This window comes from Corapipo altera, unplaced genomic scaffold, assembly GCF_003945725.1.
Source record: "Corapipo altera isolate COAL_440 unplaced genomic scaffold, ASM394572v1 0, whole genome shotgun sequence".
Taxonomy (NCBI): Eukaryota; Metazoa; Chordata; class Aves; order Passeriformes; family Pipridae; genus Corapipo; species Corapipo altera.
This window is the reverse complement of record NW_020884872.1, coordinates 80047127-80067758: the sequence shown is the minus strand read 5'-3', so window position 1 is coordinate 80067758 and position 20632 is coordinate 80047127. Positions and strand designations below refer to the sequence as shown.

The 20632-nt window shown below is 43.7% G+C and overlaps 1 protein-coding gene across 1 annotated transcript in view; it reads right to left on the bottom strand.

Annotated features, from left to right (window-relative positions):
* Window positions 1-15440: 15440 nt before the first annotated feature.
* Window positions 15441-20632, bottom strand: part of MAML2 (mastermind like transcriptional coactivator 2) — a 212251-nt gene continuing 207059 nt past the window's right edge. Inside the window, exon 5 of the mRNA XM_027641051.1 lies at window positions 15441-20195. Coding sequence (XP_027496852.1) covers window positions 19213-20195 — 983 coding nt within the window. The 3' untranslated portion in view covers window positions 15441-19212. The remainder of the gene's footprint in view (window positions 20196-20632) is intronic.

Genomic DNA, 20632 nt, shown 5'->3' with positions numbered 1-20632 from the left:
GGGCGGCCCCGCAGCGGGCGCTGTGTGTCAGCGCAGCGCCCGGCGTCCCGCGGGCCGGCAGGCGGCCATGCTGGCCCGGCGTGCCGCGCGGGGGCGGGCGGGGCGGGGCGGCCGAGGGGCCGAGACACCGCCCCGCCGTGCGGGGAAGTGCCCCCACCGCCGGGGGATGCGCGGTTCGCTGTGCCGCTGGGCACAGAATGGGCCAGGGTCTCCCTTTTTGTCCTCGTGAGAGCCAAGGGAAGGTGGCAGGTCCCGGGTTCCATCCCCGGAGCGCGGTGGTCGCTCCCAAGAGCAAGGAGACGATCTCTCCCTTGGGAGTCATCTCACCTGTGTTAGGTTTGCTTGCGGGATGCCCTGCTGGGACCCTCTCTTGTATTGGGTTGTGTACCCACAGTCGAAAGCAGCTGTGCTGCTGAAATTTTTAATTGCCCATATCTATTTGAGAATCCTCTTTGAGTTTATCCCTCAGCTGGATGGTGTGGGAGCTGTGGAATGTGGCAGGTCAAAAAGACATGAGAATGCAGGGTGCTGGCACAGATCCTCTGTGGTTACCTGACTGCCAGCTCGAATGCATACATGATGATCTCTACCCGGGAGGCTTTGCAGGCACAGCTCAGTATGAAACGTTCTGCAGGAAGAGCCATGGTACGTTCGGTTCCCTGGAGCAACCGAGGAGCAAGAGAAAAGCTCTTGGCATTGCTTGCAAAGACTGAGGAACTGCACCTTAAGCCTCCCATACCAAGCATGCAGATGTCTTTCAAATGCTCAGTTGTTTTGTCAAGAATTCCACAAGGCAAAAAATCTGAAACACTGGGGACAGTGTTTCTGTCTCCTAATTCCTATTAGGAGACAGGTGGGTTTCCACTAAGGCCTGGTTGTCGGTAAAAACCATCCGATGTCAGGAGCATCAGTCCAAATGGATCTTCCTGTTTTAAATACCACCTCAAAACAGGATAAACCGTGTATCTTCTAAACATCTGTACGTTCTGTGGCTGTAAATGGTTACAGAAACATCATCCCATTTCATGCTCCAAGGAGTAAATTAGTTGATGTATTTCTCTCTGTTGTTTCCCATTTTGTTCCTGTCATCAGAGCGTGGCTCCAGAGCAGTTTAAGTCATGCAGAAGGTCGTGAACACGAGCAGGATGATGAAGTGGGTTTGCAGCAGCCCTGCCTGAGAGTGCATGATGCAGCTGTGATATTGCCTCTATTGCTCTTTCCTTTAGTCTCTATCAGCTGCTGTTGAACAAGGTTGATGTAGGATGGTTTTGAAGCTTGTTTAAACTTGAAAATACAAGTTGAAGCAGGGTTTATTTTTGTGTGTTTTATTTATTCATCTGAATAGAAAGTAAATAAATTGACAAATTATTCAGGAGGGAGGGGAGGCTTCAGCCTAGAAAACCTCTGTTTTCAGGCAGGTTAAAAGTGAGGTTCATGTTTGAAAAGTAAGCTAATTGCTAGTGGTTTATCGCAGTGTTACAATCCAAACAAAATGCCTGAACATCATTACAATTAAAAGATTGATAGACCTGTGCTGATTTTGCACCAGCTGTAAAATTATTTTAAATGCTGATTTCCCCCACCCCTCTCTAGTTAGGGGCAATAAACGTTTTAGAAGTACCATTTATTAAACAAAAATAAGGTACTAATGAGATACTCTCTGCCTGCCTATTTTGTTTAGCTTACCATCCACACCTGTGTCTGGTGAGCTGATGGTGTCCTCTGCGGGGACATGCAGGCAGCTGTGACAGCAATACTTTTAGGTCTTTGGTAAGCAGTCAGGCAGTTAGTTCCTGGTAGCCTTTTCCCACTGATGCGCTCTTTCCCCAGCCTTTTGGAGGATGGAGTTCCTGGCAGTAGTAACCCCTGGGAGAGGTCAGCGCTGTAGAACTAGCACAAAGCAGTGCATGTCTCCCTTTCAAGACTTATCAAATAGCCTGGTGGTGAGCTGGTAATACCTCTATTCCCTCTGTTAAGCTTAGTTTGATGGAGGTGCACTTGTTTAAAAAAAGTCAAGTAGGAATAAAAACAATATATAAACCTATGTGAAAGTATTAAAGTACCTTCCTTTATTCCTAATTTGCTATTGATGTGGCATCTCTAAGTAGTTTATTGATGAAGTGCTCTATTTGCTTTTCACTGCCTTGTTTTGTTCTTGGCCTTATCCCCAGGGCCTATGAAACCCTTTAGAAATTCCCACTGGTGCTTTGTAAATGAGAACAAAGCTAATCACCTCCTGGATCTCTCCTGCTGCTGAAAGAAACTAGCAGTCTGCTCAGTGAGTCTTTCTGCTCAACAATACTGCATTTTCAAGTCAGAATATTCTCTCTGTGAAGTGCGTTACCTCAGGGCTCTTAAAAGTGATGGAGAATTAAATAAAGGCCTGACATAACGAAAACCAATTAAGGGAAATTCACAAACCTGTTTTACAACTGACGTAAAATAAGTGTAGTTCAGTCTGTTAACCTGCTTTAGCTTGCCACATCCCTTACCATTATTTTACAAGTATCATCATTTGGGTTTTTTTAATGAGGGAATGTTCTGTCGTTTTGTGATTTCAACACAGGAAGTGGAAAAATAAAATTAACATCACAGATAAATAATAAAATTATCTGTATTCATCTTTAATGCCATGTGGCTGACACTGCTGAGGTGATATCCTGAAAGAGAGAATGACAAGGAACTTCCTTGAATAAAGGGAGTAAAAGATTAATTCCAAGTAAAGGACAAACAGATATCCTCCAATACTTTCTGAAATTTTATGTGGTTGTAGCACATGCAAAATGTAAAATACATAGCCAGGCTTTCTTAGGTGTTTAGAGGCTGTCAAAGTTTTAGCGAATACAGCACAAAGAGGGTAATTTTATGTACCGTGTAAAACATGATTAAGTGAGGGAATCAAGACTTTTTCTTCAGTTCTTCTGTGTGAAAGTGAGATAGTATTTGTGTCCATCGTATTTAAACTATGTGTCTGTTAGCTTAGAGGCTTTCTAGCTCTGTATGCATGTGTAGTCCATACATCTGGTATATGAATGTGTCAGATACTACAAATCCAGATGTTCTCATCTCAGGTCTGACTCCTCAGCTTTGCTGCTGCACAGCCAAACACGGGTCTGTCATGTCTCACACTGTGAGCACAGGGCTCGCCAAAGCTAGGGACAGTCACACGTGCCAGGCATCCTGGCATAACATCTCATAGGGGGTCTTGTGGGGATGTTTGGTCATTGTCTGTGACTCCTTGACTAAATGTCCCTGGAGCAGAGAAGGAATCATGCTCTATAGTGGTCAAAGGCTAGACCGTGAAAGCAGGACCATGTGCTTGAATGATCCTCTCTAAGAAAGCTTGCTCACCTGCTGCAGTCTTTGTCATAACCTGCCCTGACATGGTACAGCTCCCCTCTCTCCCCCTCTTCTCATCACACAACCCAACACGGGGTTTAAAGGCCTATAAATAACAAGGGAGCGAGAGCCTAATCTCTTCTGAAAATGATCGCTCTGTCCCCTTCAGTCCTGCCCCAACATTAAAATCATTCCATCCTAAAACTAGCTCTCTTTGCTGGAGCTCTATGACTCTCCCATATTTTCCCCACTATAGTCATACAGTCCTGTGCCCTCATAGCCAGCACATTGAATGGTTTATGGCAAAGGCAGTTTCAACCACTGTGCCTTCCTTAGTAGTCCACATCAGTGAGTCCAACAAATTTGTAGCATGACCCAGTCCCATAATTGTTCTGAAAACAGCACAACCAGAGACACCCTCATCTCTCCCTTTGATTCACTAAAATGGTTCTCAGATTTATTATATTTTCTTGTCTCCTTGATGTATAACTTAAGGGCAGTGGGCAACCAATAAAAGACTCTCAGTGCCTTGGGAAGGTTGAATTGTTACTGGTGAGATCCCACTGTGATGTACGATCATCAAATCACACGGGAGGTGGCATGTGTTCCTTTGATCAAACACCATCAGCTGATAAAATATGAGGTCAGAAACAGTGAGAGCTTTGGCACAGGCAGAGAGGTTGATGAAGAACAACTTGCTGTGGCTGTGATTTGGAGCTAGAGCTGCAAAGATGTTCTTGCAAGAACATCTGTTACAAGATGATCAAAGGGGGCATGCACGGATTTGGTCCTGCTGAGGCATGATGCTTGTGCTGTTGAAGTTGGAAACTTGTCAAAACAAAGAGAGGGACTTATAGCTACACTTAAATTGTCACTGTGTCTCCAAGGTTGCTGTACTTGAGGTTAACCTGTTCAGAGTGGTCACCTTAGCTCACCCATAATGTGATTTTTTTACTGGCTATGATGGCACCCCAACAATGCTTTTGCCTTGCACCCCCTCCATGTCTGATAGAAGCAGAAGCTAATGATCGATAGTCCTCTAAGACTTGTTTTGGTCACTTAGTTGTTTTTTATTTTTTATGCAATCATGCATATATTGGTGCAAGGTGCTACAGACATGGAGTTCTGGACTCAACCTGGACTTAAGCCTGTATGCTATAGCTTGCTACCTCTGAGCACTTCTGATGGGCAGACTATTTATTCTCCTTGCTAGTCTGTGTAGTGCGTTCTTGCGCTCACTTCCACCACCAGCTCATGGCTGCTCAGACAACAATCAGGCATTGCATATCACACAGGTTAATGAGTATGTCAGGATCCATCCCAATGTGCGCTCAATGAGTACAGACCGCGGCCTGTAGTAAGGCAATTCACCCAGCTTTTCATTGCCTCATGCTCCTCATTCTCAGTGGCCTCTGCAGATACTGATTTATTGCAATGCCCTGCAGCCTGTGTTTGCTCACAGCCAAGTGAGGTACTAGCGCAATCCAAGGTATGGACTGTAGTGCTGAGCAGACTGTGAAGGTGCAGGCACTTGGAGGGCCACAGGCCTTGGGCTCTAGGGGCAGGACTTCTGTTACATGCTGCAAAACACAACGATCAATTTTTTGTGTCAATTCAAATTCTCCTGAAAGACTAAATACATCACAGCAGCTGTCTGGCTGTCTACAGGTTTGGACTGCAACACTCCAGCAGCTCCTTGCCATCTGTGTAATGGTCTCCAATCTGGCAAACATGAAGTAAGAAAGAATAATTCGTAGGAGTTAAATTTGAAATTTCTGGTGTTTGTTAAACCACTGCTGCTGGAAATAAATGTATTTCCAGAAGTTGTAGGGTGATCAGGAAGGAAAGGCATGGGGGAAAGAATTGGTTTGATACTGTCAGTCATTAGGAGCATGTCTGAAGTCTCAGCACTTGCAGTCTCTGGGAGGAGGTTAGGTGTTCATACGCAGGATAAGTCTCTACCTCTTGGATCTCAGATCTGAATTTTACAATCCTGATTTATACACCAATTTTCAAGCGAACAGTCATTTTAAATACAGGTAATTTTATGTCTACATTGTATTCGTACTGTCTATGTGCACACAGACTTCTCAAAGTGAGCTCTTAATATGCAGCTGGTGTATTTAATAGCTACAATTAGGGAAATGCTTAAGAATACCTGATTTTATCTCATTTATGCTTCCTTTTCTGTTAAGGAAGATGCACATTGTGGTAGTGTTTCAATAAAACACAATCAAATGTTAATGGTAAGATCTGGAGATATATTAAAATGAGAAGGATGCTTCTAGAATATAAAACGCGGTAGAAATTAATTCTCTTTTGGTTTCCCTTTTATTTACCTCGAAGGCTCAAATTTCCACATGGAAGGCTCATACCGTTGTCTGAATTTCTTTTAGAAGCAACAGGGTGTTAACCTCTAGTGATGAAAGGGCTGGAGAATTGCAAGCTTAACAGTAAGTGCAATAAAAATGAAGTATTTGAGAGTGTTTGATTATCTGCTCTGTGTAGGTTACCTGTCTGCAGTGCATAGCTGTGGAAAACATTCAGGAAGCTACTGAAGACACACTAAGCCCCTGAATGCAATAAGGGAAGAAGCTTACTGCAATTTTTAATGGAACTATAATTTGGAAAAGACAGATCACAAAGTTGTTAATAATGCCAAATAAGAGGGACAAGGAGCAAATTTAAGTGCTGGTGCCTTGATTAATTGTACTACTTAATTGTTCGCTTACCACCTGGGGTGGCAAGACTGCTTCAATCTGCTACCTTCAAGACACTCACATTGCTTTTTCATATTTACCCCTGGGTGAACAATCTTTGAGATGGAGCAGGCCCCGGTAATGGCTCTCAGACAGTGGGATGGGATGGGGGTGCACCAAGTTGGGCTCCTGCACTCTATGCAACCTCTAGCACAGTGTCAGCAAGCTGTGCCTTCTCAAACAGCCTAGTGCTCTTGTCCTTTCCTGCCATGCAAATATCTGCCTAGTGGGTCTCCCTTTGCAGCAGAAATGCTGATTTGAAATAGCCTCCAAAATAAAAATGACAACTTAATGCCATATTGGGACCAGAGGACAATCAGGCTAAATATTGCAGGGATGTGGCAAGAGCACTCCAGAAGGAACTGGGTCCAGTGTGAGCAGAAGCCAATTTGCTCCAATTGGTTCCATGGCCAGCATTTCCCTGATGCCTTATTATTTAGCAATGTGAACCTACCCAGGGAGTTGTTTCTCGTTGACTCCAGGGCCATTACGTACCCAGTATGAGGATGCTGGGCAGTGCTTCTAGGAGCACTAGGCAGCTGAAAGGTGCTTCTACCAAGAACGTGGTAGTGAGTGACTAGTCAGGGAAGCGCACAACTGCAGGAGTGTGCAATGTCCTACAAGTGGTCTCAGACTCTAAAATTTTGCAAGAGCTGGAAGGACCCATTCTTCTAGACATGAACACCACTTCCCTCCTCCTGAAGTTGGTTTTAGACCATGAAAGAAGCAGCTGATTTGTGTCCATCTTGCCACTTGTTTGATTGTTGAATACAACAATATATGTTGTATTCATCAAATTAATGCATGAAAGAAATATTTAGGATGGAATGCCATGTGTACAAAAAGTTAGGAATTGCTTGGTTCTTAAATTTCCTGATATAATCTAAAGGGATCCCACTCAAACATCCCATCTCAGTGCTGGATGCACTGAAGGTTCAGGACAAAAAGCATAAGGGGACTGTATAATTAAAAATCAGTTTAATGCCTGCACATGAGTGTGGCTGAATTCAGGCTTCACAAGCAACACCAAATTTTGCCATTTCTGGTCATAGTTCAGCATTTAGATGTCAATTGCTTTTACCCTGCATAGCAAGACACAGTGCTGATATAAAAACTCCTGCAGTTTGCGAGGGCCAAAATTAAGCATTAATTATCTTATATGAGTGTAATAAGTTACCTTACTGTCATCTACAGTGAGTCATCTCTGAGCCTTTGGTACTCTAACTCAGACGCTTTGGTGGTCCTGATACCCTCATTCCTCTGTGCATGTGTGTGTGGTTGGGGTCTGGGATGTTTGAAAAAGATTATAGTCTCATGTGTTTGGCTCAAAAGATAAGGAGAAGCAGCACAATACCATATTCTCTTTCCTACCCTGAAAGGCAAGGGCCTCATGTCCCTGCAATTTGTTTGGGAGATTGAGAGGGACATACATTGCTGGTGGTGAGTTTCTGAAGGAAGATGCTGGCCCTCATTTCTTAGCTGGGGAATTCTTGACCCTGACAAGGAAGGAGAAGGATGAGAAGTGAGTTTTAGTGCTGGATATGTTGTCACTACCGTGGAGGAAGAACAAAGGAGCTTCAGGCACTGTTCTTTTTTCTTTTTTTTTGCCTGCCCAGGGATGACGCTTCTCAGTCCATCATGGGGGTTCCAGAGTGGTGTGACAGGACGGTGATGTGAAGCACGGTCTTCCATCATGTCCCATCTGCAGCTGCTCTGGCAGCTCATCAGTGCCTCTGGGCAATATCTGCTGCTGCTCTGCCAACAGGTTCAGCCCATCCTCAGTGTGCTGATAGACAAGCTCAGGTGGTTTGTGAGCAGAGACAGTTTGGAGGCTGATGCTTTGGCTGGGAAACGTTTGCTTTGGCCAACTCTGCTACAGAAACAACTGCAGAGAACAGAGGTGCTTTTCAGCATTGGCAGTGCCTGAAGTCAGCAGGAATTCAGAATGAGCCCTGGCTTGAACCATCAGCATCAACCTCACAGCTCCCTCAATGCTTCAGTCATGCTGGAGTATTGCCAACATACTTTCTAGCCTAAGGAAACTGAGAAGTGAAATAACAGAGGTTTAAGATTCAATGTCTCAACCAAAGCAGAGTGGAATTTCCAAGGCAAAGATACTTCTTTGTCCCAAGGGCATTCCCTCTGCAGAGTATGAATACCTGCTTCCAAAAAATGGAGGTCTGATCCTTCCCAGAGATGGATTACAGGAATCCATTGTAAAGGCAAGACTTACGTAACCCTAATGTAGGATGGACCAGTGTCCCTAGTAAGAGATTCTTTTAGAAAGGAAAAGAAGGAAAGGAAAGAAATGTCCTTGTTCTACTACAACATTCTTCATGGACAAGATTTAAAGCCTTTGGCTTTATGAATATATTGCTCAATAACCTGAATATATGCTAGCTCAGTGCACATTGTAAAAATACTTGGATAATATTCTATAGAGCACATTCTCACTCTCATTAAACCTAAGACAAAACCGAATACATTTAAAATTTATACTATGGTGACAGTGAAGATGAATAATGTTAGTTTCTTCACTGTAGGGCCTGTGAAGTCACAAGTAATGCAGATGTGTTAGGTGATGGGCAGCATAGGAAGTCAGGCTGTGTTTGCTCAGAATGACCCCTTTAGCCCTATTCCTGGAGCTGCAAGTTTTTCAGTTCAGTAAAAATCTAATTTAATATCATAACGTCTCTGAGAAAGACTCTCCCCATCCCTCTTCCCACCTAAGGCACTGAATTTACTTGAATCCATAACTAAAGCCTTCCCCCAGAAAGGACGTGCTGGCCTGAGAATCTCTCCAAGGGCAGCTCTCGCCCAGATTTGCTTTTTCCTAAAAGGTTACAGAGAAAGTTTCCTGGAACTTAAGAGCTCTGATTCTATGTACAAGGCAGATTTAACAGCAGCAGGTGAACTGGTAACCACCCTTGGGTGCCCAAGAGAACTACTCTGAGGAGAGGCTATGGAAAGCATCACTCTGCTATTGGCCAGGTAACTCACAGCCCAACACAGAAGGATGAATTGAAACCACCAGCCAGGATGCTTGCCTTCTGTTTCCTAGAGAGGAATCCTGAGCTGGAGTTTTTGTCCATGCTAGGGATTGTTCATTGGTATTTAAATTGTTAACTTTATGTCACCATTTTATACAGCAGAATAGCAGGCTCTTCACTCATCTAATAAGAATCGTTCAGCATCATTGTGTATAAATCTGTTAGGTCATGCCTGCATTTTCCAACTATTGTTTTAGGAGTCTCCTTCCGGTATTTAAAAGAAGGGAAATATCTTCTTTAATATCTGTCCTCTTCCAGCTTTGAAGCTGTGCTGAACAACAAAGACAGACAAACATTTAATTCTCTGCTAATCCTTTAAATATCTTTACAAGCACATGGCATTCACACACTGTTAAGCCCGTCTCCTGTAGCAGCTGTATGTCTTCTTTTAACTCTACCTTGAAAGCCCACAGCTTCAACTGGGGTGGAACAGGAGCCCACAGTACTTCATCCCGTGATGGCTTTCTGGGTGGTATAGAGAGGGATGGTTTTCCATAATAAAGCAATCATCTGGATTGAATTGCAGATATCTAATCCTTTCACAAGGTACTCCCATTTAGTTTTGTGAAGTGAACAAAGACATCAACTTAGACATGCTCCGGGCTGGATTCGGATATCTCTGGGACCTTCTGATCATTCCAGTGATTAGCCAGCATGCTTTGGTTACTTCAACACAAAAGTGCAAGCAGAGGATCAAAATGTTCTTTTTTTGGAAAGGCGGTTCAAATAGATTTCCTTAACTTCACTCCCCAGGAAAACATCTGAAGGGGCAGACATGGCAGTTGGGACAAACCCATCTCTCTTAAGCATTCTGTGTTTTTATGGTATGGGAGCAGAATGGAATTTGAGTAGCTGCATTACAGAATGGGGGATTGAGCTGTGAGATGTTGATGTTCGTATAATTTCATGAGTATTCATTGATTTAAGCCCCATAAAACTATTTTTTTCCTTTTCTTCCTCAACACTAAAACTTTTCATTTGTTTTCAACAGTTTTTCTCCTTTTTTTTTTTGTGGGGACCCGTGAAGATATTTAGTCCATTCCAGTGACTGAAGACAGCTAACCATACCACTGTAATTTCTGGCAGCTGCCTAAGCAGGTCCTGAAGAACTTTAGACTCCATACCCTCCTCATCTTTATATTATCCTTCCTGTTAAAAACTTCCACTTGGCACCTAACCTGAACCTGTGATTTCTTGGCCTGTACAGATCATTATGGAAAATACCTAATCTTTACCCCTGGAAGCAATGATTTATCCGTTCAAAGACTTTCTCTTTGTCTAGACTGTCCTATCCCCACTCAAATCTCCTCTCCTTCAGGCTAAACAACCTCAGTTCTTTTCTATATATTATCTAGACTTCTGTTCATTTGCATTGGTTATTTCTGCCTGGACTGCATCATATTACCAGGGTGCTGCTATTCTGCAGTCAGTGGTGGGGCTAAAATCTGTGGCCAGACATCATCATTTTGATCAGAGTGGGCATTGGAGCCAGGGTTTGGGCTCCTTTTTGAAAATCTTGCCTTTTATCAAAAGGTGTAAAAGCCTGGTGAAAGAATTCTCCGATGAAAGATAGTTTAATAAAAAGTAGCATTTCTGGAGCTAATCTGCCATCCAAGTGCACAGCTCTGCTGTGTCGCAGTGTTGGTGGCCATTGGGAGATTTTTCTTTATTGCACACTCTCACTTGCAGAAAGCTAAAACCGATCTAATAGCAGGAGGCTTTGGAGGCACAGTGAAGTGTATAAAAAGGACTCAATTTCAAATTTTTTTTAAAAAAGAAAACCCAAGGGGAAAGCCAAAATAGGCCACTACTGAGGGTTAAAAACACCGATGTAACAAAAGAATATTTCTGAGGTTTTGTGTGGTTTTGTGCATTTGAGTCACTTACAAAAAGGCTATATTCAATGTTGAGAAACTAATGAAATGTTCTTCAGGATTTTTTTTTTAATTCCATTTTTTTAATGATTTACTTTTTTAAATGGCACTATCTTGTCAGCTGTTGAAAGCTTCTCTTTGTAACCCTCTAAAGCACTCCAGACATTTTCTATGAGAAGGTTTTAAACTCCCTAGTATAAACAGATGGTCTGTTGGTATTTGTATGTCAGAAGCTAGCAGTTTATATTGTAAAACACACTAGATTAAGTCTTTGGGGTGGGAGGGAAAGTTAATGAATGAGATTATCATGCGATGGCTTTACTCTAGTAAGATCCACAGAATTAATCAAGACCAGTGTGGCACATAATAACATAAAGATGCCATGTAACTATGGGGAAACTCTTTTGATTAGTGAATTTGTTACTTAAATGAAGGGAAAAGTTGGCTTTCCCTTAAAGCGTGAAATCCTGATTTGAACTGTACTAATGCAGTTAACTTGCTGCTCATGTGTGAATGGGGATGCCATGTAGCCCTGCAGCTTTGATCAGCCTTTGAGAACATACATGGAGTTCCTGTCTCTGCTGTAGACATCCTGTCAGCCTGGTTATCTAACAGACCAAGGTTAACATGTTCACACGAAGGAAATTATGTGAGAGAGTACAGTGGGTTTCTTTGCATTGGTCTTGATTTGCTGTACAGTTAAATTACTCACAAAGGTACTATGAATAACGTTATGCCAATTAGAAGTCTTACTGAAGGACAAGTTACATGGTAAAAAAGCACAATCCTTAAGAGAGGAAAGAACTCAAAAACTGAATAAACCATCATTGGCAAAGTTGTGCAGATTCACAAAGGGTTATTTTGCCCAACACATATATTTTAGACATTCTTCAATATTTACTTTAAAGACACTGTGAAGTTTGAAGAATCAAATAATATGGCCTATGTATCTGACATATTTCTCTTTTTAGAAACTGCAATTTCAGAAAGTTCACCAAATTCCTTCTAAAACAGATTTGAAGAGATGCAGTCAAATTGCAGAGTCCCTGCATATGCTTTTACTTGAGAAAGTTAGATGTCTTCCACTGATGAAAATTTCATTGATATGTGAATTATATATTAACCTGACTGTCATGTGTGCCCACTTGTTCATGAAATCAACTTATGGAACTAACCCTATAGGATACATCTACAAGAGGGACCTTTCCAAATCAGATCCTCAAACAATAGCACAATAATTTCTAATAAATATTTCTCAGTGGCTGGTACCCTGAAGTTCTTCAGGAACTAGCTTAATTTAAAAAAAAATTAATTTTAGGCCTCTAGAGTCGAACTTCCCTGTTGTACTTAGAGACCAGGTCAGCACAAGAGGCAATTTGAATACATTCCCTGGTTTTATTTTTACCATGTCCCTCCAACATGGTATCAAGGGCAAACTCTGCCCTTGATATGACCAGGAACCTTTCCTTTCATGTTAAATTGATATCGAGGGATAGGTTTTGCCTTCAGATCTGTTAACTTCAACATGAGCTGCATGGATGCACCTATACTCAGCATTTTACCCAAACACTTAACGGCACCACAGGGTTTTCCTGATGTTCCCGGGCATGAAGGATAAAACAGAGCAACTGTGTCCTCTCAAACAAGGCAGACTAGTCAGCCAGAGTGAAAACATGGCAGGCAACCTTCCAAAAAATGTAGATAGAGCATCTTTGTTGTCTGAAGCTGTGCACAGGAATGCACGACATGTCTGGGAAGAGTGAGCTGCTCACCAGGCACATGTCAGTGCAGCCAAACGGGGCTTTTTCTGTGCTACTCCAGGAGGCACGGGTTGGCTCTGCCGTGCACATCCCAAGGGTGATGGACCGGCTCATCCAGCCTTGGTACCCAGGCACACAGCACACCAGCAACACAAAGATCCACATGTCCACCTGAAAAGGCCATCACTTCCTGGGTAATCACTCTTCAGCACACAGGAGTATGAATTATTACAGGCAAAACAATAATTTAATTCTGGCTCTTTTAAAGGAGCTCCTTGTAATGAAAATGCCAGAATGGCAATTGCTACTTTGGGTTGGGTTTCTTTTTTGTGTGTGTGTGTGTGTATGTGTGTGTATATGTGTGTGGTTTGGGGTTTTTTTTGTTGTTGTTTTGTTTGTTTGTTTGTTTAAAGCTTAGATTTCTAAGTCCTAATCAGGCTGCTTTTTTCAGTTTGCATGACCTGTTCTGGAGCATACGGATGAGGATTTTACACTGCAATTTCTTCATTATGACAGTAACTTCTGGTTGAACTAGCTTGTAACAATTTTGTGAAGAAGAAATCAATGAAATTTTGTATTTTATTTAAAAGGATACTTGGGCTATGATTTGGAATCCTAGTAAAGAGGGTCTATCAAACTGGTCTGCATTGACCGAGAATGCCCAATTTAAAAATTAGGATGAAGTAAGGTTTTCCTGTGGTCTAAACTTTTATTGTGGCAGGAGGAATCCTCTCCCTGGTTTTTGCAGCTGCCAGACCTCCATGCTGCCGAAGGAGGGAGCAGCACTCTTGGCTGGTCTGCCCTTCTGAGCCGGTAGTGGTTCCCACCAAGTGATTCAGATGCAGTGGGAAAGATCAACCCTCATCTGGGTCTGGCGCAATTCCTGCTGTGCTGCTTCTGGCCAGACAGGGAAAATACTCACTACCACCCCTGTCTCACACCCCCTCCACGTGGTCTCGCTGGCTACATCTCCCTGAGCAGAGTATACAGGCCTGGGGACATTTTCTGGCATGGAAACCATGTGGCGCAGGGTGATGTGTGTCCATATTATTATGATGTCCTATCTCTCTTGTCCTGCATCCACAGTGGGAATGCCTCTTAATAGTGAGACCTGTAGGAGGGCAGACATTGCACTCAAGCACTACCAGGGGCACAGGCAACCACGCTTCAGGGACAGGTAGGGGTCCCAGGCTGTTTTTCAGCTCGCTGATGCAGACGTGTGTTCTTCGTGTGGGCAGCAGCTCTGCCTGAGGCTCCCACATCCTACCTGCCCTGTCTTCTGCCTTTACAGCTACGATAGACAAAGAGGCACTTTTAGGGCTTGAGTTTCTTGACCTGTTTCAGGTTTACCTTCAGATGAGTGGGACTGTATCTTATTTTCCTCCCTTGAGTGCGAGGAAAGCACTGTCTGCCGCCTGTGTTGGAGATGCTGAAGAGAGAGCCATACACCTCCTGGGCACGTCCTCACTTCAGCGTGTCCATCCACGATTGGGAGTGTGGGTACAGTGGGTGCAGTGGGACACAGGGCACCTGCCAGCATCCTCCCCCATCCCTCCAGTGAAAGCACTGGATGCCAGGGAAGGACAGAGGAGCCATTTGTGGGTGGGAGTCAGACACAATGGAGGGACTGAGCAACACTAGCAAAAAACCCATGAGGACAGCAGTCAGCAGAGCTGGTGTTGTGAGGGGCAGCCAAGGGAGGTGCCTCCCTGCTTACCCCATGGGGGAAGGTGAGCAGAGGGGGACTAAAAGGGCAGATGCACTGGATGGCAGTCCCTGAGCATCACAACCAGCAGTGAAGCAGTTAAGATGTGGGGAGCCCTTTTTTTTTTTTTTCCCTGCATCTGAAAATAGCACAAGGCAGCCTTTGAGCACAGGCATTGATGCGCTGACATTTGTCCCTCTGAAATATCCCCCTCCACCACCCCTTCTGCTCAGTTTGTGGGGTAGGAAGAGCCACCCACTTGGAGATGGAGCCCAGAAAGCCTCTCAAGGAACAGGACATCACTTCCTCAGCGCTGACCTGCTAAAAATAGCCTGGTAGGGATGAATATTTGCATGAAACAGTCTGGACCCGATGTGATCTGATACACGCTGAAATCTCTTTAGGCTGGAATCTCTTTAGGCTAGAATGAGGTGTAATGCAATGCAGGCAAGGAGGAAAAGAGGAGAAGGGAGTTGCCTGATTTCTGGCATCTCATTAGGGGTGTCTACTAGTGAGGGGAGAGGGGCAGATATCTTCAGGGCATGACCCAGGGCAGGGCATGGGCTTGGGGACCTGGCCAGCCCTCTTGGGGTGCCTAATTCTTGGGAGTTCACAGTTCTCGGCTTTAACTTCTGCAGGATCCCACAGCAAATTGCTGTGCTGCAAGACTCTATCAACCCATTCACCAGGAGCTAAAATACTATTTTTTGTTAACCATTACTTGTTAACCCTTGCTGGTAATGAAACCATGTCTTCAGTCACTAGGAAAACATCACAGCTCTCTTGCAAAGAGGCAGGCTGAGCTCCTAGAAGCTGCCACATGAACATTTTTCTCATCCCCCCTCGTAAAATATCACCATAATTTTAATTTACTCAGATGAACCAGCAGGTGACTAAACTGACATTCAATATAAAATTCACATTAAGAAAAGAGACACTTGGGATAATTTTGATTGATTTATTGGCAGAGTTTTGATAGCTACTGAAAAACATACTATTCATGTTTAGGTGAAAAATAAATGGAGTCAAATAAGTGTCACTGCATAGTACTAGGAGGTATATACAGCCACATGTAAAAATGCATAAACACAAACATTTCTGTACAGCATCTTTTCAGTCTGTATAGAGAAACACTGGTTTATAATATGGGGAAAATATAAAGCAGACATACATGCAACAAGGACATGACAGTTACATAGGTCCCACCTGCATCCCAACAGCTGCAATAACAATAATAACAATAACAATAACAATAATAATAATAATAAAAGCCTTTTTCAGGGAAAAAATTTGAAACCTGGAATGTTTTCATATTGAGGTTTCCAGAGAGCTTCAGATGTCAAACATATCTGAAGGTTATTTAAAGGCTTGATTCAAAGCCCTGTGAAGGCAATGGAAAGACTCCATCGATTTCAGTGAGGTTGGGGTCAGACCCAGCTATTTAACCATAATCCCATTCTGCCCTCCCCCAAAACCCAAAGTTGAAGTCTGCAGATAAAAATAAACAATTGTATCATACAAAACTTTGTATATAGAATACAAAAGGTAACCGTTGACTTTTTGTATAAAATACAACTTTGTGATAGTATATTTATTTCACATATGTATAAATATAACCCAAATAATATGATTTTTATTATTCCTACCAAAATATTATTACTTTTTGTTGTTGTTTTTACAAAAGTTTACAAAACAAATAATTCTTTATATTTACAACCCAATACTGTGAAGAGTGCCCGGTCAATGATGAAAAATAGACTATAAGGGTAGTGCACTTAGCCATTGCAAAGAAAGAGAAAAAAGACACTAACTCCATTCAGATACAAGTGTTCTGAAGAAATTATACTGGATTCAAGTTTTGGTTGCAAAAGTCTTTACAAGCTTGCATTTCAAATGCATCAGGCTTATATTTACAGGACTGGACGTGGCCTCTACCGTTTTTGAATTTACTTAAGACAGGATGAATTTTTGCTCCCAGGTATAACACTCACAGCCCAGTGTCTTTTCCACTCTAGGCTGAGGCCAACAAGAAAACACTCAGCATTGAATCCACCACCACATGGTATCATAGAATCATGGACTATCCTGAGCTGGAAGAGACCCACAAGAATCACTGAGTCCAACTCCTGACTCTTTGGGATCAGCTCCTCAGCTGAACAATTTTTTTACATCATTTGAGGATCTGGAAAACAGTCTGGTCTTAATACAGGAAACAGTGGTGGCTTTTTCAATGGTGTGTGAGGGTAGTTGAAGTTACCAGACTTCAGTCAGCATTGCTCATGGTGATACAAACTCAGCCTCGGCCTTAGTGGCATCCATCGCAGTCGTCTGTTGCTACCAGAGCTCTGGCAGTCACTGTTGACCCTTGTAGATGGGGTATGTGCCTGTGTGTGAGGCAGATGAGCCAATCTTCCTTCTGCTTCAAACTCATGTAGCTGCTATTTCAGTCTAGTTTTGCATGACTTATAGGGGACGCATTTGTTAGATTGCATTTGTATCTTTCCAAACTTAGGTGGGACCCCAGTGACCTGAGCTGAAAAGCTCTTCAAAGACTTGGAAAAACTTGTACTGATATATCAAAGGGACCACGTGCACCCCAGCCAAAACTGGGGAGAAGAGGGAGCTTTCTGGGCAGCTGAGTGACCATGTTACACAATGCAGGGGTGTGCAAGGATCACTAGCTGGGGTGGCAGAAGGGATTCTGCAGCAGGCTTTCTTGTCCCTCTTATGACAAACATTTCTGGGAATGAACAGCCTCAACTGGCATGTCTAACTAAATGCCCATGTTACACCTTTCCTGGAGGTGCTAGCGCTCATTTGTGTGGTGGTGCTTCTTGAAATATCTTGAAAAATTGTGCCCATTTGAAATGACAGGGTGAGCTGACTGGAAAAGCCTTATTAAAACCTCTCTCAAGAAATAGGTCAGATAAGTGCAGAGGCTATTGTCAAATAGTCTTCTCATCCCACTGCTACTAACAAGGATGAATAGAGCACTTGCACAGGCAGAGCAATGCATCTTGGCACCAAGGCATGCAAACGTAGGCATTGTATTCCTTTGCCACATCTAGTTTTAGCTAATTCAGAGGAGGCTGTGAAACACGTTGCACCACATCATTTTAAAGAACAGCATTTTCATTTGAATTGCAAGATCCGTTCCCATCCATGAATCCTGTCTGAATCACTGTGGAGCTGCTTTATAGTGACATAGCATATCCATCTAATGTCCTTACTGACCAAGCCTATAGCAAAACATTTAATACAGTTGAGACTGTTCCTTGGTAGGTATGGAATTGCCTGTATGCTTATTGCTCTGCTCTGTTAGCCTTCAAGGCAAGGTGGCTCCAAACTGCCTATGGAAATGGTCCTTGCCCCAGGATATCTTCCTAGTGATGCACAGAAATTGCTCAGGGCAGTGTTAGCTGGGCCATCACCAAACCCAGAACAGATGATTTAGTCCAGTGCCCAAAAATATTCTCCCGAACTGTTTCATCTCCAAGCACAGATGTGGCTGAGCGGAGCCTCCTAATGTGAGCTATAATTGATATGCATGTTAGTTTCAGGGGCAGAGTCTCTCGTACTCCACCCAGTGGAGGCTGTGTGGACCTTGGCCATCACTGGAACTCTTTCATCAACTCTCCCTGTACAGCAAAGGAAAAACAGGATGGAGCCAAAATGCAGTGCAATCAAAATGACAGCCTCTCCCCAGACAAAAATGATGGCATTTCTTCTGGGGTAAACCTGCTTGATAGAAGAGGACTGGGCTGAACTAACTGACACTCACTATGGGTTAAGATGAAAATGAGCACAGTGGCTTAGCTGAGCATTTGCCCTCCTCTAAGCTGGACTGGAAAAGTAGTCAGTGAGGGTCAAATCGTAAGCACCCTTCTCACTCAAGTTCTCCATTAAGTCACTGGAGTCCCTGGGGTAGGGCAAGGTAGCAAAGTGAGGATCCTGAGCTTTGGTAATAGTTCATCTCATATTTCCCTCAATGCCCAAAATAACTGTGTTACTGGCAGGACAGTAGCGTCCTCTGATACTCGCTGCAAGCACTGATGAAAGGGAGAATGCAAATGCTAGAGCACACTGAGTAATGTGTTGGATGATCTGTTTCCTTCTTCTCTTGGATAAGACTACTTACCCTGTTGTGTGCTACAAAAGATAGAGGGTTTATAACAAAACCATTGAGAAAGCAAATGTGAGTTTGTATGGAGCAGAAGTAAACAGTTTTTGTAATACCATGAGATTTACACAGGGCTTGATGCTGTCAGGGCTGCAGTCCCAAGGAAGTTAAGGGCTGTGAACATGATGACTGAAGAACTCTGGACCACTTAGGCTCTTACTTGCACTCAGAGAAATGTTGTTCCACAACCCATACCACTGTCTGGTGCTTCCATATGTGGGAAGCTAAACATGTTTTTCCCCACAGTCCCTGTGAGAGGAACTGATGAGTTTGCAATGCACTGGGCACTGGTGTGGGGAACAGACCCTTCATGCATTCTCACTCCTTTGTGACAGGCAGAAATATCACTTACGCTATCACTTCATCTGGGGTGACTTCAATTTTGTTCCTAGAGCAACTCTTCAAAGAGGGCAGTTGCCCTATGTGGTATTTTAAAGAACAGCCCAGTTACTGGAGTGTAAATTAATAAAGCAGGTTGCTGGCACCTAAAGAGAAAGCTAATGTCCTTGCTGCCTCTTCATCTGATTCCCTCTCGGTACTGTCACTTATGAGTGGTTCCCTAGAATTTCGTCGAGGTTGATGTCTTTCATCCAGTCATCATTACCAGGTTCTGTTTTCAGCAAAGAATCTATGAAGTCCGAGTCACTGTTGAGCGCAGGTCCTATACTGTCACCTTGCTGGTTCAGAAAGTCAAATGCTAGGTCATTACTATGATCACCTCCTTGGTAACCCCTAGAGTTTTGGTTGGTAGACGTGAAACTGGTTGATGGCAGAGATGACGGCGGTGTCATACTTGTTCCTGGCTGATTCAAGGTAGGCATCGTCTGTCCTCTTAGCTGGTTAGGTCTTATGCTGAGCCCTCGTAGTGAGCCAGCAGATTGTCCATTTAGAGTCTGGTGCATTGGGTTTAGAGGGGGCCTCATTTGGACTCCCGCTGTTAACTGGTTAGGAGGTGCCAGTGCACGCTGAGGAAAATGCTGGTTGCCTACACTGCGTTGCAAAGACTGGTTAGGATATGGAGTGCCAGTGGGGAAACGGACCCCTGCAGGCTTCAGTGCATCCTGCTGCTTCACTGCAGCTTCTTGTGGGGCCCAGTTCTGGGCAGTGGCAGTAGCTGTGATCATCACATTGGCTGGCCGTTGAGCAGGGATACCTGTTACTCCATGGTTCAAGCTTGGCCTTATTTGCTGAGTGTTGACCACTGACCCTGTCCCAAAAGCTGTCACATTGTTTCCCTGTGTCATGGTTTGCTGTCGGGACACCATGGGGTTATTCTGACTGGGCAGAACCTGATTTTGGTTTCTGTGTGGCTGCATTTGATTCATTCCTGAAGTCACGTTGTATGCGCTTGGTTGGTTGCAGGGAAGGTTCCCATAGCAGCCCATATTCCGAGCAGCAGGAACAGAAGGCATTCGGCTTCCAGCGGTGGTGGACATGAGACTGGAGCTCTGGGGCATGATGCTGTGCGTTGAAATTGGGTTGGATAAAGACATGTTGTTGGAGCTCATGCTCACAGCTGCTGAACCACCTGGAAAGGAGAAAATAAAAGTGTTACAATAAGCATGAGTGCATGAATGAGTGGTGTCATTCATATACCAACAGGTCAAAAATCCAGTTTTCTATTAGCAGAATTTCTTGAAGAAGATACTATGCTCTTAAGAGGACTTACATGAACTTGCTCAAAGCCTTATAGATGCCTATCATCCAAAGGGTGGTTTGACCTATATGAAGCCCTTGGTGGCTTTTCCATCCCTTCAGAGGACAGCAGATGAGCCAAAACTAGTACTAATTGTAAGAAAAATGTTAGAGCTGGGAAGGACAGACTGAACCACTGGGCAGGAGAGAAGACTTCTCTGCCTTTTTCTACAGAAGTGCTAGTCACCTTAGACAGGACAAAGCCTGTTTAAGTGATCGCAGATCAAGAACTTCCTTAAAGGGCATGGCTCATCCTGGCTCCCTCTAGAG